The sequence below is a fragment of the Hippoglossus stenolepis genome, chromosome 10 (assembly GCF_022539355.2).
Source record: "Hippoglossus stenolepis isolate QCI-W04-F060 chromosome 10, HSTE1.2, whole genome shotgun sequence".
In the NCBI taxonomy this organism is placed as follows: Eukaryota; Metazoa; Chordata; class Actinopteri; order Pleuronectiformes; family Pleuronectidae; genus Hippoglossus; species Hippoglossus stenolepis.
The window spans coordinates 11,014,587-11,038,382 of NC_061492.1; the positions used below are offsets into that span (position 1 = coordinate 11,014,587).

Here is a 23,796-nt window from a genome sequence, read left to right on the forward strand (position 1 = left end):
TTGCTACATTTACAATTTGGTTTGCGATTTGCCTGCATTTTAGCCACTAATTTTCTGTATTTTACGTTTACTGTCATTGTACTGTTTGATTTTTTCTTTCATAAAACTTATTTCCATTTACAATGTTTATTACTTTAAGGGATAAAATGTAAATTCATCTTGATGAATACAGTTGCTGTTGGATGGAAGGAGTTTGGTTAAATGTCGAATAAGAGTGTAGCAATTTTTTATTTCTAATAAATTAAGGCTCTTTTGATGAGTAATGTAGACTTGCCTCCTGTATAATTTCTGCTGTTAGATTTAAACTTCTAACTTTAGCATATTATATAATACACTGTACATATCCTTATTGAAGCATAGTCTCGTTTGCCAATATTCAGCTAACATTAATACTCAGTTATGTCATACCTAATACTAATATCATAGCAGCATATTGTGGCTCACAAACTCTTCCTGAGCAGATAAAACTAATGATTCCAAATAGAAATACATAAAATGTGACCTCTCTGCTTCAAGGCTGGATTACAGGGGAAATTATCATCTACCTCAAGGTCCCAGAAACGCAGGTCTTGTACCCTTACATTTGTAAAATATGAAGGGCTGCAAAATGACGTGTTTTAGCAGTTAACAATATGTCCATTATTTTCATGATTAATTAGCAAGTTTGTAAAATACCATAAAATTGTGAAAAATGTTGATTTGAGTTCAAGGTGCTGTCTTCAGACGGCAGGTTTTGTCTGACCAACAGTTGAAAACATACAGATATTAAATTTGCAATGACATAAAACACTAAGGAGCAAATCCTCACACTTGCAAGGTTAACTTAAGCTAATAATTAGTAATTTGTCTAAAATAATAATCACAATGTATAAAATTATAGACCTTTCTGAAAGAACAATAAAAGATAAGAGCTTCCAATGCCGTTTACATTCCAAATTTATTTATTCACCACACAAGATGCATTGATGTTGCCATTTGAAGTGTTTCAGTTTTAAGGCTTTTTCCCAAGGAATGCAACTCAAATCTCAGCATGCAATTGAAACAATAATCATTTAATGAACAGCTTCAATAACTTTCAAGCATTTACAGAACAGGCAACCACACATTCATGTCAGGCCCGGTGAGACGGCGCATGCAGCAAGAAGAGTTATTTCTAGCGAGAGGGAAGTCAGTCGTCGTGCTTCAGCTTCCTGATCTTTCCCTTGTGACGGTCGATATCACACTGCAGACGTTCGATCTCCTTTTTGTGGTGGTCAATTTCTTCCTGGTGGTGCTGCCTCAACGCGGCCAGCTGCTCCCTCTCTTTACGCCTTGTGTGGATAGATACAGCAACAGGTGACAACAGAGAAGAGACAACAAACGAGGGGAACGGAGGGAAATTAGGACGGCAAGAGAAGAACTCAATGAAAGGAAAATGTGGTGACTTATGAGGTAACTAGAGCCAAGTCCCCCTGTCAACATTAGTTTGCTTTAAAAGTACAGAAATACCCACTTGAAGTACATCTCCTCCTCAGCGGCCTGCTTCTTCCCCATGGCTCCACCTGCCTCTCTGATGGACCCTCCACCTCCACCACCTTTTCCGGCACCTTTGCCCAGCTCACCCAGCTGACAAATCCAAAGACAAAATGTTGAGTGTCAAATAATCAGTACTGAGTTGAAGCCTTGTTATGATTTTACTCCATGGGCACCTCTTTAGAGGACATGGGCATCAAATTACAAAGTTTTAAAGTCAATTTCTCGCTTGGGTATTTATTATTAAGACATTTCTATGTGGTTTCAACAGGGTTCAACTACCTTAATATCATATTTACACATGTATCTGTGATATTAGAGTAGTTGGACCAGATAGTTGTGAGGAACTCCCCTGTGAAGGTCAAGATTGTGTTTATTTCAAAATGGAGGCTTCTTGTTTGGCAGGTGTTGACAGACACAGAGGTACTTGGAACACACTGGAAACTGTTTTGTGCAAAAACAAGACAATAAAGAGCTGAAAACAAAAAAAGCTTCGTAACATGGGGCTGATTCACTTTGATTAAAATGGCCTCTTGGGCAAGAACTGGCATTTTATTTACACTTAAACTTCATATGATTAAAGTGAAACCGTGTTAATTCATAGTTGTCCTTGTTTCACATCTGCCCGACTGAACAACCCACTCAAACCACATCACCGCCACCCTCCTCTGACATGTAATCCTGTCAACAGTTGTCTATCTGCCGCCATTAAGGTGGATTTTAGGTTTGTTGAGTCACACGAAGCAGCAGTTTATTCGCGTGTAACATGTGTTTACCTGGTCTGACGACATCCTGAGCTGAGAGCTGATGAAAGTCCTGACATTGGGTCTCAGAAATCTCGCCATGTTGGACTCACATGTGAAAACAACACTGACAGTGACGGTGTCCTTGTGCTTAAACAACGCCACAGGGCGGCGCCATTACTCGCACAGACCGGGGGGGTGTGACGACGACACGAGCTGCACGTTAATCCTTAAAATAAACTAATATTAGTTAGATAAAAATGTGTTTGAAAGAGGTTTTTCTAAATACACACACTGCTTCGTTTGACTTTGTATGAATGTAAACAGTAATGTTGTATGGCGTGAAGAAAAAAAAACTCGTCCCCCATTTTGGTAATGGTATGGTCTCAAAGAATGGACATCTCACCTCGCATGTTCTTTGGGACTGTACCATTACGCTGTTAAAATAGTTTTTCACTTAAATTAAGAAACTATTTAACAAATAAGCAACATGTGCAGTATTAAAGGTATTAGAAGGAAATAAATGAATCAGAGATAAATAATGACATTCAAATGAAAGAAATCTTACTCTGAAAATTTCATTGGGCACATAAAGGCTTATTTTATGCTATTATATCAGTTTAAAAAAAGATTTTTTAAGTCAAACATAATGTGAAGAATATTGGAACAATATCACATTTAATTGGAAAGAATAACTCCAAACTAAAATAGTACCAAAAGTATTATGGTGTGTTTGACATTTCCATAGAAAAATTAAAATGTGTTGCATTATAAAATACATTCTTGCAAATACAGCTCGATTTAACTTTCACAACTATCAAAAAAAACCCACCCAGATCAACAAATGCTTTGAAGAACTTTATTCAATGCTGCAAAGGAAGTATACAGTCCCCTCTTTGAACAAACCAAGCACTGGCTTATTGGTGAAAGGAACCTCGCAGACACCGTCCCTGAAGTTGCCTATAAATACTTTACTTTCCAGGCAACTCTGTGCTCACTCCGGCCCGAAATCCAAGAGAAGAAAATAAAAAACACCAGCTATCAACTTAAAATTTCAATCCACATTCAACATTTTTCACAATTCACTTCATACGTCAATACTCTACTCATCAAAGTTACATATATACAGGTATGGTTGCACCCTTTGTTGGCGAGCAAGTGCTTTAGAAAAAAGTAAAATGACCCTCCCCAATGCATGTAGAAAATAAAAACCACAAGTCTAACCGAATTTCAAATGAAAATTTCTTCTGCACTGCTGTTCACAATGTTTCCATTTTCTGAACAAACAGCAACAATTAGAGGCACTCACATTGTATTACTGTAATAAAGTATCTACATTATTCCTCTTACAAAACTGGGGATTTGAAGACTGAATTAACACGTGTTCTCTTGAGCTTGCTTGGGGACAATGCATTGAAATTAAAATTAAATAAAATTTACAGTTGCACTTGAGGGACAAATCAAATTCTGGCCTGTGTGTTTGCAAAAAGTATTGTCATGGGTTGTATAAGAAGTCATCTGTCTGCAAACCTAGCTTGACCACATGTTCCCCGTTTTATTTGTGTTATACTGCTTTATAACCTTCTTCCTACTATCACACCAAAAACAGTTTTACAAGTGAAAATCCAAGTTTTTTTTTCTTAATTTTAAGATAAAAAAAATAAAGTTATAGGTATTATTTCAAAAACTGAACTGTCTGCAAATTGTGCTCTGACAATATATTTGTAAAACACACATTGCCCTGAAGTATTTCTCTACAAGCGCATTGTGTCTCTAGAGAAAAGAGCAGAGACTTCAGTACAGGCGTTTGATTTTTTCTTTTAGGCTGCCTTGTGCTGATATGTTTTGGTTTTGTTTAAAACAAAGTTTAAAGGGAGCAAAATGGAAAAACGAGAAAGAAGATAAAACAAGATGAGGGGCTGCAGGTGGGTAAAGAAAGACCGGGATGCATCACAGGGCCAGGAGCGGTCTGCGGAGGCCCTTTGGAGGAGGCAGCGGGCGCCGCTCCCCCTTCCAGCCCCGTCAGTCCTGCTTGGCGTTGCCCAGTGCTCTGAGGCGCTCCAGGAGGGGAGGGTGGGAGTAGTGCCACATGGAGAACAACCAGTCAGCCACAGGGAAACCCAGGTTGTCCTTGTTGAGCTTGATGAGGGCAGAGTAGAGCTCGGAGGCCTTGCCCAGGCCCTGTGCAAAGGCATCTGCCTGGAACTCAAACCTGCGACTCAAAACCGTAAGACAGAAGGACAGGAGCTGCAAAGACACAAGACCAAAGTTAATTAGTGTGAGGAAGTAGATCTGTAAATAATGAAATGTATAAATAAACACTCTAAAAAAAAAACAAGCAATTTAACTGATGATTAACTGATGAATCTCATAGTCACCTCGTTGTACGGGGAGAAGATGAACTGGAAGATAATCATCAAGCCTATTAATGTGGGTTGACTGTCATTGAAGCCAAAAGCTACAAACAGCTCCTTACGTCCAATCAGAACAGCGAATAGGGAGAAGCACAGGAAGGAATTCATCTGCAGGAACAAGAGTCAGCAGAGGTTATTGACTTAATGCTTTTCTTTGTTTATGTCTACATTTGGTCAATTTGTATAGAGGTCAACGTCATGCTCTTGGTGCAGTCAGTAAAATTAAATATGAAAATTCATGAGATCCCGACCTGACTGATGATCATATTCTTTACAGTGTGACCGAGCTTCCAGTGACCGAGCTCATGACCCAGCACTGCGAGGATCTCTGGGTTGTTGCAGCCTTGTTTCTTGTTCTGTGAAAATATTTAAATGAGAAAGACAAACCTGATTCCACTGAAAGATAATTCATCATCATCACTACTAATAACATTTAAGACACAGTCTTGACTGATCAAATTCAAATTAGGAAAAGTGTGGTCGACAAACAATTGAATTTGACTTTCAGGTTGTGTCAACCAGATGAATTCTGGTTATATCAGAGCAATATGATCTTTCATCATGGCTGTGTCACCTTGGGCTTGGCTTTGGCTTCACCAGATGACTCGTCACTCTCTGGCTGCTCAGGCTGTGTCTCTCCAGACTTGTTGAGAGGAGAGTAGTCCTCCAGAAGAGTGTCAAACAGCACGATGCGTTTGTTCTTGAAGAACCCATAGAAGTATGCATTGCTGTGCGATGACCGCTTGGAACCTGAAAACACGACATTCAAAACAGTTAAGAAATGCTGTACCTGTAACAATCTGGTAGAACGGCTCAACGTATCTTTAAAACATAAATACATATGCAACTTATTACTTTACCTTCTACGACATAAACCTTAGTGAGGGGGAAGCTTATACTCTTGGCCATAACCTCAATGTCCGTCTTTAACTCTCCCTCGGGCAGCAAAGTGAACTTGTCGAACAGCGGAGCAATGTAGTCAGCATAGATGGTGACAAGTACCTAAGATCCAAGGAGAAGAGGAGATGCATTATAAAGAATGAGTGGTGCTTACACGTTTTTCTACACATTCACACATTGTATCACGTGCTGGCGAGGAGAACATGGCACTAACCAGAGAGACAGCCAGGGTGAAGAGCCAGGCGTAGATGAAAAAGTAGTCGCCCCCTATCTTGATGATGTACAGGAGCAGTGAGGTCACAGGCAGCAGGATACACTGGGTCACAGCGAACTTCTTCACAGCGTCTCTGAGGAAGAACCCCAACGTCTGAGGGGAAGAGCAGCCATTAATATGAATAAAAACAGAAAGAGAGAGGGATCTGTCAGGAGGATGTCTGTGTTTGTAGTTATCACTGATGGCAGCCTGGGTTTTAAAAGGGGCTTATATTTTAAGTTTGCAGTTATAAGCTGCCACTGTCTGCTTGATTTCATATAATTTATGACAGATTCTAGAAATGACAAACTTTCACTGTGGCAAATATAGAATTATTTTAGAAAAATGTATTCATTCTTTTATATCCATCTTCACATTTATCTTGTTTCAAACTGTCTTTTTTGCCAAAATCTAAACAGGGGTAAATTAACTATTTCCACTGCCGATTTGAAGACTGTAAGAGGATGACAATGTGTCTGCAGGAGGCAGGAAACTACAAACTGACAGATTTGAGTGAGTGCTGTTCAGTCACCATACCTGCTGGTTAAAGCCGTGCTTCTCCTCAATGACAAATGTGTTGTACAAACTCCAGGGAAGTCCAGTTATGGCGCTGAAGAGGGTGGCAAGCATCAGGAACACGAGGGACTGGGTGATCTCGTACTCTGAACCAAATCCAATGCGACTTGTCACAGAGCAAGCGGCGCCCCACAGAAACGGGATTCCACCAAGGAGCAGGATCAACTATAAAAAAAACAAAGAAAACCAATCAAACATTTCTAATTTAAAGTTGATCCCTTTGTCCCATCCTTCTTTTTGGCACTGAAGGTCAATCCACTTGTATGATCAAATGGTAGAATTACTATCACTGAATGATCTGTGTAATTCAATCTACTGCATGTTCGTACCGTCCCCTCAGTCTCGGAGTAGAGTCCAGACCAAAAGCTGAAGTTGCTTTTATCCAGCTGATAAAGACGTGACTTCTCAAATGTTGCAGAATCCATGATCTTCCCGAGCTCCTGCGGTACATGTGTTGTTGATCTGTATATCCTCCTCTGTAGAGCAGATCAATCCAGAGTAAGTACATAGTTAACAGGTTATCACAGTACAAACAAGGGGAAACAGTATTTCAGACACATCACAAGTCCTTTGTTGAATTCAGACGTTGTCAAGTATCAGGCAACAGGAGACCTAACAGATAAAATGCCCTTAAGAATCATTACATTGACACTAAAATACCTAATGTTGTATTTCTCATCATTCTCAGTTTCTTTTGTCTGGGTGTATGCTCCAACTTATTTGACCTGTGTTGCTTTTCTAAAACCTGTTTCAACAGCAAGACAATGATGCCCATCAAATCAAATGAGATGTTTTAGTCACCCAACTTCCTGTCACAGACAAATTTGTTCTCAGGTCAAACTCTCTATGCTAATCGGATACAACAATCATTTACATATACGTGTATGTCTTAGCTTTTTGTTTCAGCCGTGTGTAGCTGGATTTTTCCTCTCCAGTAAACCTATTGTCTGCATCGTCTCATCTACATTAAGAGCTACTGAAAACTAGACTACATCTGTTTGTGTTGACATGATTGACCAATAAAGTTGATACTGATTCTGATTTTTCATTGAGACTTGTCTGCATCATGTTCTTCCTCAGCTGCATTTCACTGGCTTCAACAACCAAAACCAAAAAGAAGTCAGTTGTGCAATTAAGATAGTAGAGAGCTGTACATGCTGTAGAATAACAACAAACTCATATTTATCAATGCTCATTTGCACCTTTATATTAGCATTGTTTTTATTCTTGTTTAGTTTGAGATTCTATTATTCACTGATATAATATTTACTGAGGTAGATAACAGAACATACTCCTCAAAAGATAGTTGTGAGAAGATAATGCACAACAGAGAGGCCTTTTACAACCATAATAAAATACTTAATGTAACAGCCGTTATGTAAATGTTTAATACAATTTCCTTCCTGTTTCCAAGAGCTGCCTGTCACATCAAATATCACACGCTACCATCGTTTAACTATGTCACTGGTTTATTTTATTTTTTATTGTCTGCTGGTTTTTTACATGTTAAAGTTGAACTCAAACACACACATGATCCCCACAGTAACGGTGGACTCACCTGTCTGTAAGACAGATACGCCTCCCACAGATACACTGTCCACGAAAAGCCCAGAACAGCATAAAAGATCTTCTTCTCCACCGGGAGGTCGAGGATAGTTTCCATCATGTTGGCTCTGCTGTGGCTCTGTGTTGATGGAGCAGGGCTGACTAGCTCGGCAGGCTAAAGCTACCTAGCCTTACTGACTGTTAGCTTGAGGCTAGCAGCTACTTGGCTCCCGCTCTACACACAAACAAACAGAAACACAGCGAGGCTGAAAACAGGGAGAAGCGTCTCCACGTTAAATCCACGGACGGACGTTAATTCGGGAAATGTCCGCATCCACTTTTCATTCCTGGCTCGAGGCTTTTACCGCTAATATCTTTCCATTCATGCGAGAATATGCGAGCCTGTCGGCAAAGTGCGGCGACGAATTGTGCCCCTGCTGAAACGTCGACTATAACAAGAGTTCCGCCGCTGAGTGACTCACGGAAAATAAACAACAACACTTCTGTTGTGAGATTTAATTCACAGCTTAGTGGTCACGAAACAAAATAATAATAAATCCATTAAGATCACTTCGAGTGTCTCTAAACCACTCTAGTGAATGAACCAGCCAACTGATGTAGAACTGGAGAGAGGGTGGTGGAAAAAATAGTTCCTCATTATCTTTGGGGCTTTCAGTTTGCAGCTTGTGAATGATAAACTGTGATCATAGCAAACAACAGAAGCTACAAGTCAAATACAAGTGTTCTACACTCAGACCTCTGGGGAAAAAACACCCAGTTTATGAAGAACACGAGTCAAACATGTAGTATGTACATATGCCATTGTGTGCTACTGTGCTCTGATGGAAAACCAGTCGTATCTATACAAGTATGTGTTTACCCTGTGTCTATCAGTCAGCAGCTAATCATGAATGATTATTTTTATTACTACTTAATTATGTATTACTAGCACTATCCTTTCTCCTATTAACTAATGCTGGTATAATTAAAAACACTGACATCTGTAAGTATCAATATTAGACACTTGTTTAGACATGCTCTAAAGAAATAAACCTTTATTATTACTATCCTTATTGTTATTTCCTCTATTACAACTAGTCTGACATTGATTAAACATGACAATTACACAACTGTCCCTGGACCCTCTCCTTTCGTCTCACCCAGCCGGTCGTGGCAGATGTTCAAGTCCCGTTGAAAGGTTTTCTCTCCAGTCGCCGTGTTTTCATCATTGCGGGAACTGTTTAATTTCTCTATTATAGTGTAAGGTTTCAAACTTACTATGTAAAGTGCCTTGAGATAATGTATGGGGCGATTTATCTCTACACAAATAAAATTGAATTGATACTGTGGATGATGTAAAGTGAAATGTGAATGTGAATAAAGCAAAAATAAGCTGCCGAACAGTTTTCCTTCATTTTATAAACAAAGAACTAAATATGTCCAATATGACAACTAATTTAAGAAAATTTACATAACCTTTGATGTCAGTTAGTTTTAAAACTAGATTTTAGCAAAGGGATCCTATTCATTCCGTGGAGCATATTCACGTGCTGCTCAACAAACTAACAAGTAGTCAAATTTCCCTAAACTTAAACGCAACACAGTGAAACCGGGACTTTTGTGGTCTGGGCCCAAACCCAAATTAACAAGATTGTAAAATGCAATGCTAATTTTTTTTAGAAAAAGAGAATAAATTGTGACAATCAAATATGCTAAAATTAAATAAAACAATCTATACACATCTTATAAATATTTAAATACTGATAATCTTCCAGATGTTTCTGAAATAACTGATACGTTCATACTTTGTCAGTAAACTTTAATATACATTTCAGCCACCACAATATATGTTACACATTATTTGCTGTTTGTTAATTTAGGTCGAGTCTTCTTTGCATTATGATCTGCCTCACTATTGTTTTTAGAACGTACCCAAAACAGCAAACTTATACAAAATGTTCACCGTGACTTTACAAACATGGTTTAATAAAGGGTCATTTACAGAAACCAATAAGCTAATGACTTTATTTCATATCCACATTTATTTTTTTAAGAAAGTGTTACATACATGTCTGCCAACATCTGTCCACTGCTTCCCAACACTGATTTAATACAAACTGAGGTGAAAAATAACCAAACATATTCCTCAAGATGTTTTTAGTCAGGAACTGTTTTTACAGTCACATTTTCACATGAGTAAAAAGGCTTTGCATTACGCTACTGACCATTTCTAACAATCTGAAAATCTGTACATTTATCTCGGAGAAGTATATTATATACAGTTGTGAGGATGAGTTAACATATGTGTTATCTGAATGCCTTCTTAACAGATGTCTAAAAAAAACTAAAAAACAATCTCAAATTTGATGTGCACGGTTTAAGCTTGATTTATCTTATTCTAATTTCTATAATGCTTCAATCTGGCAACTTGAAAAAACAAAGAACAAAAAAGCCCACAATACTATCATTGTGGGACAAAGAAATACTGTTAGACAGTTTGTTAAAAGAAAGCGTTATTTGCAATAGCCATGTTAAATAGGTGATCAGTTCAACTAACTTCCAAGAAGCAGTTTGCTGTTGTTTGGGTCTGATGGGAAGAGGTCAGGCAGGGTGGGGGTGCACACAGGTCTACCCAGGACCACCACAGGTCTGAGGTACTGAAGCTGCTTAATGGCCAGGTCCCCACACCCAGCCAGAGCTTTGTCCAGGATGGACTTCAAGTTTTGGACTGACGTGAAGTCCCCAGTCATAGCGTGGGGCTTCAGCAGCAGGGAATGTGTGCGTCTGCTGCGGGTGTGAGAGATTCCCAGCTGGTTGTTCTCTTTAACAGAACAGCTGCGTCTGAAAGCGTCTCGCCGTTTCACTGCTCCTGGGTTTTTGTCTTTCGGGGAGGAGTCTTGTATGAACTTGAGGAATGAGGACTCAAAGCCAATAGGCTTATAAGCAGCGATGTCAAAAGGGCGTGGAGAAGGGCTACGAGGCTGAGGGTCTATCACGTTTGACGGCTGCTCGGACAGTTCGTTTTTACGTTTAAGTGGCTGACGGATAAGAGTGGCCGCTGTTGCTGAGCCGTTTAACATTTTACCGCCATCCTTGTTGCTCGATGCATCTTGGAAGCCCTCTTCAGTAGTGAAGCGCAAGGAGCATGGTGGCGAGAGGTCGACAGTGACGGGACGAAGCAGTGGTTTGATCTTATCCCAGCTTAATCTCTCCTCCTGTTTCGGACTGATGTGCGCAGCTGCAGCCGAGTCTTCAGTGTGCCCCCCGGTGCTCGGTTCACCATACAGCACCTCATCTGCACCGACAAGGACGCCACTTCTCTCAACAGGGGGTAGCGGCAGCACCTCCTCCTCCTCCTCCTCCCCATCCTCTGGAATTCCCAGTGGATGGTGAATATCTTCATCCAACGTTTCTGCCTTGATGGACAGCAGGCTCATGGGTGCAGCCTGCCCCCCTGGGTTTTCTTCCTCTGCCTGATACTCGATTTTTCGAACCACATTAGGGGCACATGATCCTGCCACAGTTAGCCTGGCCGACTTCCTCTGAATCAGTTCCTCCAGCTTCTCAGCATTAAAAACAAGCTTGTTTTGATTCTTTAAAAAATGCTCTCGACCCATGCGGTGAACCTGCAGGTAGTGGCGGTGTAAACTCTTGACGTACGTGACGACAGAATCGCAGTTCTGAACCATACAAGGGTACGCCTCACGCATGCAGCGGTCTTGGCACATCTGTAGCGCTTCTTCATAAGACCTATAGACCAAAGGGTTCCTCCTCTCTTTCTTTTTTTCTCCAGACATTATTTCCCCCTCAAGACTCTGCTCTGCCATTTCTTCTGACTTCGGGGTCCCTTCCGGCCCGGGACTGGATGCCTGTGCCGTCGGGGAACCCGGTGCTTCTTTCTCAGGACTCTGTGGTGTGACGATGAGCTTCTTTTGGCATCCAGATACAGACTTTTTGTGAGTGCTCTGTAGACGTACCACCAGTGAATCGTAGTACTCGTAGTGACTATAAAGTGTGTGTTTTTTCAGTGCTTCATTGTGGCTGAATACTTTTGTGCAGCCTTCGTACTTGCACTTTATCAGCTGAGGTGGCTGAGAGTGGTAGTCTCGAATGTGACGCACCAGGCTGCTTTTCAGGTGGTACGAGGATCTACAATTGACAAAGTGACATTTGTATTGGGGCTGAGGCTCGTCGGAATTTGGAAGAGGCCTTTTCTTGGCGGGCTCTTTTTTGACTTCTGGACTGTGGTGTACGTCAAAATCTTTTTCCAACAAGAGCTGAGAGCGATTGTAATGATGCACAAACTGTAGGTGGCGCACAAGGCCTCCCTGGGTGGAGAAAGCTGCATCACAGTTTTTTGCTACACAATGAAAGGGCTTACTGAATTTAGCCAATATATAGCAGAGATTACTTTTAGTTACCAAACGTCTTGTACTTCTGACCTTCTGTGTATTCTTCCCCTCAGTTTCTTCCTCTCGACTCTCTGCTTCGTCCTCACCTTCCTCTTCTGATGGAGAATGATTGTCAATGTTTTGTCCATTTTCACTTGTCGTGGTTGAGTTTTTTTTCTCAGGGTGAAGCTGCAACTTGTCTTTCTTCTTCACTTTTAGATCTTGGGTCATCTCCTGATTTTCAGACACAGATCCACAGCTTAGTTTGTCCACCTGTGCCGCGCTCATCTTATGTATGTGAAGGTAGTGGGTTAGCAACCCATTTTTTTGTCTTTGACTCTTGGAACAGAGAAGGCAGACGTAGGGCTTAAAACATGTGGTTTTCAAAGAAGTCAACCTCCTGGCCTGTTCCTCGGTTCGACCGTGTTTGGTTTTATAGTGTCGTTGTAAGCTGTAACTCTGAGCAGTCCTGAAGTCGCATTTTTCTATCTGACAGATGTACGGCTTAGCATTAGCTAATGATTCAGCACCACTGTCTTCATCAGTTATAGATGTTTGTTCAGTTTTGATTTGGACCTTTTCCTCAGGCAGATGTGGAGGTCTCTTCTGGAGCAGTACAACAGGAGGCTTCGCCATGATCGCCTGATGAAGAGATACTTGTGATGTATTAGGTTCTGGGTTGGTCATAGCGGACTCAACCGACACGCTATGAGGGGATGATGAATTCAGGTCCAGTTTACTAAGCCCGATGAGAATCTCTTTTAAATCATCATTATTTATTTGAAGGCTTGAAGCGTTTGTTTCATTGTCTATGGGATGATCAGGTGTTTTTCTTTCTTTTCCAGCCTCCACAGGTTGAAATGGTGTTGAGAGCTCATGTTTCCCTTTCTCCTCATCGTCTGGCTCAGTTTCAGTCTTTACCACTTTGGACTTTGAGCCCTGCTGTTTTTCATGTTTGTATTCCTTGTTCTCCAGTTTAAGATGCTCTGGGTGGGCACATTTCAGATGTCGCTGGACGTCTCTAGCCCTGGAGAACGTCATGCCACACTTCTCAAACCCGCAGGTGAACTTGCTTCCATCGAAACACACAGCCACCAAGGTCATTGTGGGTTTGGATTCTTTGTGGTCAGATTCTTGCATCGGGGAGGCACAACTCACTGAGGGAGAGTTCAGGATATCTCTGCTTACAATCTCTTCTGAATCAAGCAACTTATTAAGGCGAACTAGCGGTTCACTAACAGTCTTGAAAAGTTTCCGCTTTGCCTTCCTCTGAGCCTCGAAGTCATCTTCAGAGAAGGTGATGTTGTGTGTGGATAAATGCTTTATAAATTCCTTTTTGGATAAATAATATCTACTACATTCAGCGCTGCAGCAGGTAAATGCTGCGTCTCTGAAATGCTGTGCTTCGTGGTGATAGATTTGTCCCAAGTCAGAGCAAGTGACATAACAACCTTTGAGCTCGCACTGGAAGTTGAGCTGAAATCCATGGGTCTGTTTGTGTGTGACAAGTCCGTTGGAAGTTTTGAACTGAGCGCCACAATCTATAACCGCACACATGTAAGGTCGCTCACCATAGTGAACCCTTCGATGTTTGCGGTGATGGTAAGCAGAGACAAAATGGCGCCTACAGAAGACACACTTTTCCCGCTTGTCTCTCATCTGCTGAAAATATTTCACATTCTCATCGCCTTTATGTTCTGACTTTAAGTGGACATATAAGTACTTGGAATGTTTAAAAATTCGAGTACACCCAGTTCCTGGGCACGGATACTCATCCCGGTTCTGCAGTTTGAAGTGTTGCTCGATGTAATCGAAGGTTACATGCTCATCGTCGTCCAGATACTTATCTTTTACAGTATTAGCTTGCTGCACAATGTGGTCCAGCACGTCTGGATCATGTGTGGATTTGTAATAGAGCATTAAAGAAGGGTCAATGGTGATTTCGCCCGGTTCAATGTCATCCTCCTCATCTATATGTTTCTGCTCGTCCTCTTTCTTTACGTTGTTTTTGTTAAGATGTGTTTCACTCAGAATGTGTTGTTTCACGTGAGGAACGAGCTCCTTTCTGCTCTCAAACCTTTCCAGGCACACAGGGCAGGGGTGGCTGTTGTCCTCTGTGTGTCTTATGGAGTGATGAACCAGTTGAGTGTCAGTGACCGACCTCTTACAAATCTTACAGCAGAACTTGCGTTTCTTTGCCTCCGATTCCCCTTGGACTTCTGCTAAGTTAGACATCGGCTTTGTATCCTGTTGCTCATAACCATCAAGATTTCCATTTATCCACTTCTGCTCAGTTTCTACTTTCACAGCTACCTCCCGTGGCTCCTGTTTAACCTGCTCTTGTTTGTCCACCAACTCCTCCTCTTCCTCTTCTGACTCTGGGATTATCCCGAGAAGTGAGACGCAGTGATACTTCAGAGTCTTCCAGTCCCAGAATTCGGGATCAAAAGGCCAGTAAGCTTTCAGAGCTAGTAGCAACTCGCAGCGTAGTGAGTTGGGAATGACTTCATTTTCCTGTTCAAACTTTTGGTCTGGCCGTAAATACAGCTCCTCAAGACAGCTGAATACCTCCTGACTGGGGCCAAGCAGGAACTCTGTGAGTTGGCAGGCACGCAACACCTCAAGGTCGTCTGGAAGAAGACAGGACATTGTTTTGCAGACAGATATCCTTGTATCTGAGTCTTTCTGCTTTGGAAGTTGCAGGGCTTTGACACACAGTTCGACTGAAGCAGGTACCCCCATGTCCTCTGCCTGAAAATAGAGGGATATATATCATTAGCATTTAATCTATTTATATTTACAATTGTTACTTCAAATATCGAACATCTGGGTAAATCCCAGAAGAAGTTACACATGACCAAATCCTGTACATGCATTTCTGTCAGCCAGATCACAAATCTGAATAAACCCATTTGGTTTTCCCAGGATATATTCAAATAACAGTCAGCCCTCCTGTAGTCCAGATGGAGGTGGTAATGGACTTGAAGCTGTCTGTTAACTTCCAAAAACACTACCATAACTTCAGCAATACAGCAGTTAGGAGACAGCAATAACAGTTTAGCAGATGTGAGCCAAGAACCATCTTGTAAATGCATGAATAAATCGTATTTTAGTAGAACTCTATTAGGGAATTAATTAAGGTTCTCCTGCCTAATCTACACTGTTCTACATCAAAATCAAACAAACAAACTATTTTTGTTCTTGTGGCTCCTTAGTCTCTGGAACATCTGAACTATGAAAAGTTTCATGATATGAACAATCTTCCAATTCAGCATCACATGTGGACAGTTTGGCTGTTCATGCTCACCTCAGCCTGAATCACACGGACTAGGTAAAGCAAATGGTGGACCGTTTTGGCAATGGCACCAAGCTGAAGGCATCGTTCCAGAAGAGACAGCAACGAGGGGTCGATCCTCTTCTGTAGTTTACTCCACAACTGAGTCAACTCCCTTTTTGAGAAGAAAAAAAACATGCAAAAAATGTTTTATGTCCAATATCTCTTTCACAAAAACAAACATTTGACTCTGATGACCACCATAATGAAATCAGGTAAATTTAATTATTTAATCATCACCTGCGATTTAGACATCTAGTCTGACTGCTGCTAACAATTTCAAAACATCAATAATTTAACCTTACACGAGCAATCCACCCAACCCTGGGCCCTTAGCAGGAACTACTCACCAGGAGCAGTAATGACTCTGCTGCTGAAGCTGCTGAGTCAGGAAAGTTGTGCACAAGATGAAGGCCGTATTCTCCTCCCCCTCTGTCTCCAAGTTGCATGTGATCTCCAGGACATCCTTGCAGTCAAGTCTGGATATCTGTTAGGAGAGTAAACATAATGTGAATACTTAGAAAACAACACATCTGCTGCATTTTTAAATTTAGACATGGGCAATCGGAAAAGGAACCAGTCAGTTGAGACATGACTGACGATTGTTCCAAATGAAAATCAGGATCAAAGTTCTGTCATCAAAATTGATCTTAAACACAGCGGCCAGCATTTATGACACATTGTGTGACAGTAGTTTGATTACAGGGAAGGAACTTTATCTTGTGTCGCCCTTGACACCCAAGTCTCTCACAAAGGCAACGGCAAACAAATCTGACGTGAGGATCTTTTGTATTTGTGTAAATATTTAAAACATGACTCAAAAAGGTGCGGCGGTGGCTCATCTGATTAATCGCCGACCATAAAGACTGAGTCAGTACCACAGCGACCTGGGCACTTTGGTGCCTGTCATCTCCTTTCTCTTCTTGCACAAAATTATAACAAGAATTACTGAATTTGAATCCTATGACAATGTTAATTTATGAGGAGGTAAGAAACCAGCCATGTTTCAGCTGGTAAACAAGACACATGCCCAGATGTCTTTGGAAGAGCTTTATGACCCAAAGTGTCTCAACCTATAGTCGGGTGAAAGCTTCAGCAGCTCTGAAGGAATGAGCATTCAAAACCCCAAATAGAGGTTTTTCAACAGACAGCATACCAAGAACAGGTGGGTGAATGGAGGTTGAGCCAGAAGCAAACAATAAGGAAACACGAGTATGCACAGCAATGTCGAATGTGTGTAGCTCTGGTCAAGAAGGAAAACAAATGTGCAACCATTGTCTGAGTCACAGACTCATGAACTAATTTAAATTTCCATCTCAAACAAAGGTGAAATCAATGGTTTCACAGCATCTTCTACTGAGTTGCACCTAAAACAAAACCCTGAATCCATGTACAGTAAATTTAACTGAAACAGAATTAACTGCATTGAGATCATATTTTTTGTAGGGGTGAAACAAAATTATATAATGTATACCGCCCTCGGAGAATAAGCTCACTGAGAATTCTCTCAATATTCTTCTGGTATTCTGATCGTTGTTGAATTAATCACCACCTTCTGCCCCGACATGCTTGCTTGAGCGTTTGTAGTTGTTTATGTTTTTGTCTGGATGGAGTGATATTGTAAAATGAAGGGGAAGTGTAGACAAGGCACAATAACAACACTTAGCAACCTAACTACAAACTAAAATATGGCAACTGAAGACAAAGATTTGGATCCTCCAATTATACTGTCAACATCCAGTGCAGAGCATCATTAACTGTTTCTTTGATTTGAGTTTTCCTGTGAGGAATTAGCCCTTCCACGTGTTGACAGCACTATGCAACTGACATGAGGGGCACAAATACAAATAAATCACTGAACAAAACAAGATCATGCCAACAACTGAACATGTAGCAATACCTCCATGATGGCTTCTTCACTGGGCAGCAGGTGACAAAGCAGGGAGACGAATGTTTGGCGAAAAGTAGCCTGGTTGGAGATGAAGCTGCATTCGGTGCAGGATTTAGCCAGCACCACAGCCTTGGCAACTTCACCCATCTTCTCCAGGTGTTTCACCCGCATCTCCATGAAGCCCTCGCCCTCCAAGTGGATATATGCATTAACTAGAGATAGAATAAAAACAAATCCTGTTGAAGCAAACTACCACAACAAGGCTGATGTGACAACAAGCACTAAAATTAATACCTGTCTCTATTTAACATGAGCTTAATAAGTTCACGGGACTACCAACCTTCTTCTTGGCTGGTGAGCTGGCCGCTGAGGAGCGAGGCGAGGACTGGGTTGCTCCATGCTCCTCCCTCTCCCGTGATCTGGAGTAAAGCTTGGAGGTCTGTACTTCCATACCGTAATAAGGTATCATGGGCATTCTGCAATAAACACACACACAAAAAAAATCATATTTAAATGGAAATATAGATTTCTTCAGCAACTTTTAGAAAAATGCATTACAAATGACCAAAACAATTTGAAGAAATGCCCAATTGGCGGATTCAAGATATCATATTCATAAGGAGAAAAAAATGTGTTTGTGATGTCACTGAGACCTTGACCTCCAGAATCGTATCAGTTCAACCTTGAGTGCAACTGAACATTTCTACAAAGTCTGGAGAAATTCCTTCCAAGTGTTCTTGAGATATTGTGTTCAAAAGAATGGGAGAGCCAGACAACCCAATGCCAGGGTGCTGTAAACATGACCATGTGATCTACGCAGCCCCGTTAATGTGAAACTTCCTTCCTCTGCCTACTGCACCCGGCTGCTCGACCTCCTGCCTGAATAATGTGGAGGATTTGTTCCTGTTGTGAACGCATCTGTGCAGAGAACCTCCTGCTGCGTTGTGCGAGTGTGAAAGGCCGACAACGGGTAAACTCAGTAACCAATTCTCCGGATTTCACCTGGAGGTAAAGTCTGAAAACGGCTTCTGTGTTTTGAAACAAGGTCGTCTTACCTGAACAGAGTGGTGAAACTGAACCCAGGCTTCGTAGGGGATTTCATTCTCAGGCACTGACAGCAACAATTCAAAACAGCTCCTGAAAGAAATCAACGCAACGCTGCTTCAGTAAACAATGATGATACTGGACAGGTCTATTTTTGAGTATAAGCCGTTTCATCCATACTACATATAAAAACTTTGAACGGATTGTGATACGACCCAAACTTCAATACATGTCAGTGATTGTTGCTTACAGCAGCTCTGCATTTATGTTTTAGAAGAATCAGCTTTACACTTAGATACATTAAGATGTCAAAAATGTTCGTTTAAAAATAGATTGAAAAGTGGTGAAATGTTTTTTTTTAGAAAAGCTCTACCACACCTCACAGTATTAAATTTAACTATTACAATCTAACTATAAATAGATCTCGTGTAAGATTTTCTATTAAGCTCAAAGGACTGAAACGACCCCCATCTCTCGTAAAGGATCATTTGCAGATAGGAGGTGTCTCTGTGGAGCCGTAGTGCGATTAACAGAGAGACTTGATGAGTCTCTAACTGACCTAATTTAAGTCACGTCAGTATTAACAGTAAATGTCTTAAGAGTGAACTGTTTAATGTACCTGAAAGTACAACAAGAATCTGTTGGAATCCAAAGTAATGACCACTGGTCGACAGTGGTCGTGTCTTTATGTGGGTTCATAAAGAGCAGAGTTTGACGACTTGAAATTGTTATAATTGATTCAATTTTTAAATGATTTGTTTGCAAGGAAAGGCAATTTGTTCTAGGACCTGTAGCACATCCACATCATATATTGCAAGTGCATGGACACACTAAACACACAGTTGACATTTTGGGTCAGGACACAGCCTCAGTTGTGTCTTTCATAGTTTCTTTGCTACAAACAAAAGATATTACACAGACCATTTTTTTTACTGAAGATTTTCTATTTTAGCAAACAAACGTTATTAAAACAGGATTCTCTGTTTATATTTATACACCATTTTATAGGTGGTTCACTTAGATAATGCAGACTATCTTGCAGAAACGTATTTCAAAAGATGATAAATACACTAGAAGGGCTTTTGGAGGCTGCATACCTCCGTCAAGGCTAACGGCTTATCTCGCCATGTTAAACAAAGTGAAAACATTTTTTGGGTGGGGGATCTGCTCCAAAATGAGTTCTTCCTTCGGTCATGCACCACCCCTCCAAAAAAATGTCATGGATATCGGTTCTGTCATTTTCCGTAATTTTCCAAGTGCCTGGCATATTTTAAATTCAAAAACTGAATTTGGAGGTGTGGTGAAAATCGTAAATAAAGATCATAGAAACAAGGTTTGTCTTTCGATATTTTATTGTGAAAGAGCCTCTGCTGAAAGGTCAGAGAATCGGAGACAGTCCGCAATGGCTGACAAACATCGTTAAGGTCCCAATAAGTAACATAGGACGCTGACCTTATCACCTCAAGTCCATAAAGTAACCAGCACAAATGCTAAGTATGCAGATAAGATAGACAACAAGTGTATAGAGCATAGAAACATTAAAACAGTGTTTTTGTTCTTCTACAGACTCATGTTATTGTATTTAAGAATGGTGGGAATTTGTCTTATCTATCTCTCTCGTGTTTTTTTTTTTACCAGAAGATGTTCAGTACTCACAAAGCTAGTCTCTTCAAAACAAGGGCCACTTTGTCAGACTCTGCTGTGAGGTGGGACCGGGCTGCAGCGAAGCAGTTGATGGACAGACAGTAAACTTCCAGGAGAGGGAGGCCATGCTCCATAGAGTTCCTGCTCCCAGCGTAGTGAATTAGTGCCTAGAAAAACATGCATACAAATGTTAAAATATTAGCATTGAAAAAAACTGATATGACTTTAAATACTTTGAAAAACTGGTCAGAGAAGATCACATGAGGGACAACAGGGGGTTTCCACCTGGGGGAGATAACAGTCTATACATGATTGATCCCAGTTGACACTGTCTGGTGGGAGGTACTCCTGATTGGGCCTTAGGGGACTTCATTGTACAGCATACGACAACCTTTAATGGTGAGCCCCCCCCAAAAAACCACAAAAAACAATAAAAAAAAAAAAAAAAAAATCACACTCCAGGAGGAGCACGAAGCACAATGGGCCACCTTTGAACAACACTTTTCAGTTTTCTACTTTCAATATTTTACAGCTTGGGGGAAGCTTTAACCTAAATATGATCTCTCACGTCCTTATCTTCATTCAAACATAAAAGATAAAAGATTTCTCAGAATTACACGACTGAGACGCTTTCTTTTCCCCGTAATGCAAGAAATTAAAGAGAACAGCGTTTGATCCTCAAACTGTTATTTCAATGTAATATTGTCTATTCCCTGCTTTAGAGGAGTCAACATATGTGTGTCACCTGTATGTAGCTGGAGGGCATACACATTTAGTCACGGGTTAGTACTATCAACATCCCAGGAGTCCTATTTGTCAGACAGCAGGAACCTTGCTGGTTTGTGCTTGTGTCTACAGAGGCACTAAATTAATTCCCCTCAGCCCTAAAAATAAGGTACACCCTCAGAGGGAGCCAAGATTAAACTCTCAACCCTGGAGGCTCCCATCAGTGCACTGATTACATCTGGACTACTTCCGATTGGAACAGAAAGTTCCCATCGCTGCAAAATTGTCAGTTTTTGTTTAATATAAACCACCCAAAAAACACTTTATTTACCCAGTGTAGAAATTAAAGGGAATGTTGTTTATATTTAGCAATAGCAGTTAAATGCTCATAGTGCAATGAGTTAGTTACTGGTTGCTGTGATCACTTGTATTCTCCAAAATGGCCAAATGAGATAAGGGACAAAATCACCAGTGCTCATACCCTTTGAAAAGTTCCAATCAGGTTGGTATCTTAGTTACTAAAGTTAGTGAGTTTTCAGTACAAAACTCCCTCTTGTTGGTTACCTTCCTGCTGTAGTCGTTTTCAGACAGACAGTTTGCCTTTCACATTTGAAGAATGCAACACGACATTCTCTGGGTCAGACGTGTTCACTAAAACAGAAGAATGTCGTCTGGGTAGAGCATGATGGGAGGACACGACGTGGAATTTCTGCTGCAGAAATCTTGTGTTTTTGTTTCCGCCACATCGTTACCAGTGTTGGCTCTTATCACTGAAAGCTCTCATCTTTCCAAGTTGACAACTATGTGTCTGACACCTGTTTGACCCTGAGAAATTTGAATAATTTTTTTCCAGTTTTGCATTTGTTGCATGCTAGAAATGTCCTCAACACACTCGCTCACTGTGAATTTCCAAACATTTTCATAAAATATCTGGAGCAACTGACTTTGACAATTTGCATTCTCACAAACACCCATCTAAAATATTTCAGGACGTTGTCCAGATGTCAGTGCATGTTTGAAAGCAGCTTAGGACAATTTAGGTAAAACATGCTGTCCACAAAAACACAAAGAGGGACTTCTGTATTGAACCAAATTGCAAACACTCATTAATATCAGTCCCCTAAATATGCCTCTCATCAAGATCCATAAATTATTCTCTGAGAAATCAACATAAATGTTGAAAATTAAATCCTGGTCTGTATCCGCAGCAAAATTTCATGGGTTCTTCACTGACCAAGACCATATCTTCTGCCAAGTTTTGTGGTAATAAATCAACCAGCTTTTGCATAATCCAGCTAACTAACAGACCAACAAGCACAGACGAAAACATAACCTGCTTGTCACAGGTACAAAATAAAGGAGGAACAATCACAAAGAGATCAGTGTACATAGATGAGCATGTGAGTCTAGCTTTAAAATGATTCCCCCCCCAAAAAAAATCCTTAATCTCTGCTTTGACAGCAAACAAACCAAACTGTAAATTACATTAATCCCATTAATGAATTACTCTGAGCTATAATCCACTTAGGCTGGTAAGCAAATCTCACAGACAGATCCTCTGTCGGTGATGTTACATGACTTCAGAGACTCAGAAAGTGAAATTTGCGATCCTAGGGGGCGGAATCCAAATGGACCTTTCCCCATTTTGTTTCTCCAGCTAAAAACAGAGCGTGTATTTTTATATTGCATTAAAAAAAAAATATATATATATATAAATGAAACTGCATCTACACTGATGATGAGTTTAAATACAAGGTGGCAGATCAAAACCACGACCAGTGCATTTGAACATGAAACAAACTTGGATGCACAACCTTAAGACAAGTGTCATCGAGACTAGAAAAAAAAATAAAGTCCTGATTGCAAAAACAAAACGTTATGTCTGCTTTAACACGGTAAACTGTCGCATAGTGAATCCCATAGTGAAACCAAAGCGGGACTCTTTTGCTTATCGGTGGCCCCGAGCTGGTTAGAACATTTGGATAAACACACTGCGATGCCGCCCCACCCCACACACATGCATCTGTGCGTACTGTGCAAACTGTGGACATGTCACGTGCATGCAAACAACCTGCCATACGTTTCCTGTTTTCTAGTGTTAAAAATAATCTAATGATAAACGAGCTATGTGCATGAAAGCAACGCGAGCGTCCTGTGCAACTTGCAGCAGTGGACGGGGAACGTGACTGCCAGCCAACGTAATTAGTCGAATGGTGGAGATAAACATGTATTTGAGGTGAAATCGTGTGCATGTGGGAATATGAAAACACGATCCGCCCCGCGCTGCTGCTCCCTGGTTAACCACCCACAGCCCGGACCTGGCCGGGCACGTAGCGGGGCCAGCAGCCGACGCAGATTAGCTCGCAGGCTGCGAGAAAAACAATCCCGGGGAAGAAGCTAACGCTGGGCTAACGCTAGCTGCGGTGCTGCATGTACACATTACCTGGCAGAAGTTGTCGCAGTACTCCGTGGAGGACGCGGTGGATGTCTCTTGCTGCCTGAGGACGTCCTCGAAGGCCCTCAGTGTGGCCAGCAGGGTCTCCATTGCGACCAGGGTTTCCTCGGCCGTGTCCAGGCCCCGGTCGCTCCATTCCTGCTCTGGCTCGACGTTACTCGCCGCCATCTTCGCTCTCCGCCACGGCGCGTATGCAGTGCAGACTAGCGCTGCCTTCAAGTGCCGTCGGAATATTTAATTGTGTCAGCTGAACTTCACCTGAGTGACCTGACAACACAGAGGGGGAGTGGGTGTCTGTAGTAATATTATATTATATTATATGTTATTGGTGTGTAAATTGGTACGAAATACGATTCAATCAGCCTTCA

At 41.2% G+C, this 23,796-nt stretch overlaps 3 protein-coding genes across 3 annotated transcripts; all 3 read right to left on the reverse strand.

Moving 5' to 3' along the window:
• Nucleotides 1–918: 918 nt before the first annotated feature.
• On the reverse strand, nt 919–2,436 carry atp5if1b (ATP synthase inhibitory factor subunit 1b). The gene is made up of 3 exons (XM_035168252.1): nt 2,289–2,436; nt 1,493–1,605; nt 919–1,310 (listed from the first exon to the last, which is right to left on the reverse strand). Exons 1-3 carry the CDS (start codon nt 2,355–2,357, stop codon nt 1,169–1,171), a joined length of 324 nt encoding a protein of 107 aa, XP_035024143.1. The 5' UTR covers nt 2,358–2,436; the 3' UTR covers nt 919–1,168.
• A 664-nt stretch (nt 2,437–3,100) lies between these two features.
• On the reverse strand, nt 3,101–8,382 carry zmpste24 (zinc metallopeptidase, STE24 homolog). The gene is made up of 9 exons (XM_035168699.2): nt 7,957–8,382; nt 6,728–6,874; nt 6,360–6,563; nt 5,784–5,936; nt 5,530–5,671; nt 5,244–5,419; nt 4,921–5,025; nt 4,634–4,777; nt 3,101–4,502 (listed from the first exon to the last, which is right to left on the reverse strand). The coding sequence occupies exons 1-9, from the start codon at nt 8,062–8,064 to the stop codon at nt 4,278–4,280; spliced, it is 1,404 nt and encodes a 467-aa protein (XP_035024590.1). The 5' UTR covers nt 8,065–8,382; the 3' UTR covers nt 3,101–4,277.
• A 1,363-nt stretch (nt 8,383–9,745) lies between these two features.
• On the reverse strand, nt 9,746–23,710 carry rlf (RLF zinc finger). The gene is made up of 8 exons (XM_035168901.2): nt 23,417–23,710; nt 20,260–20,414; nt 18,615–18,696; nt 17,900–18,035; nt 17,569–17,771; nt 16,019–16,155; nt 15,642–15,783; nt 9,746–15,085 (listed from the first exon to the last, which is right to left on the reverse strand). Exons 1-8 carry the CDS (start codon nt 23,594–23,596, stop codon nt 10,496–10,498), a joined length of 5,625 nt encoding a protein of 1,874 aa, XP_035024792.1. The 5' UTR covers nt 23,597–23,710; the 3' UTR covers nt 9,746–10,495.
• Between the last annotated feature and the right edge of the window lie 86 nt (nt 23,711–23,796).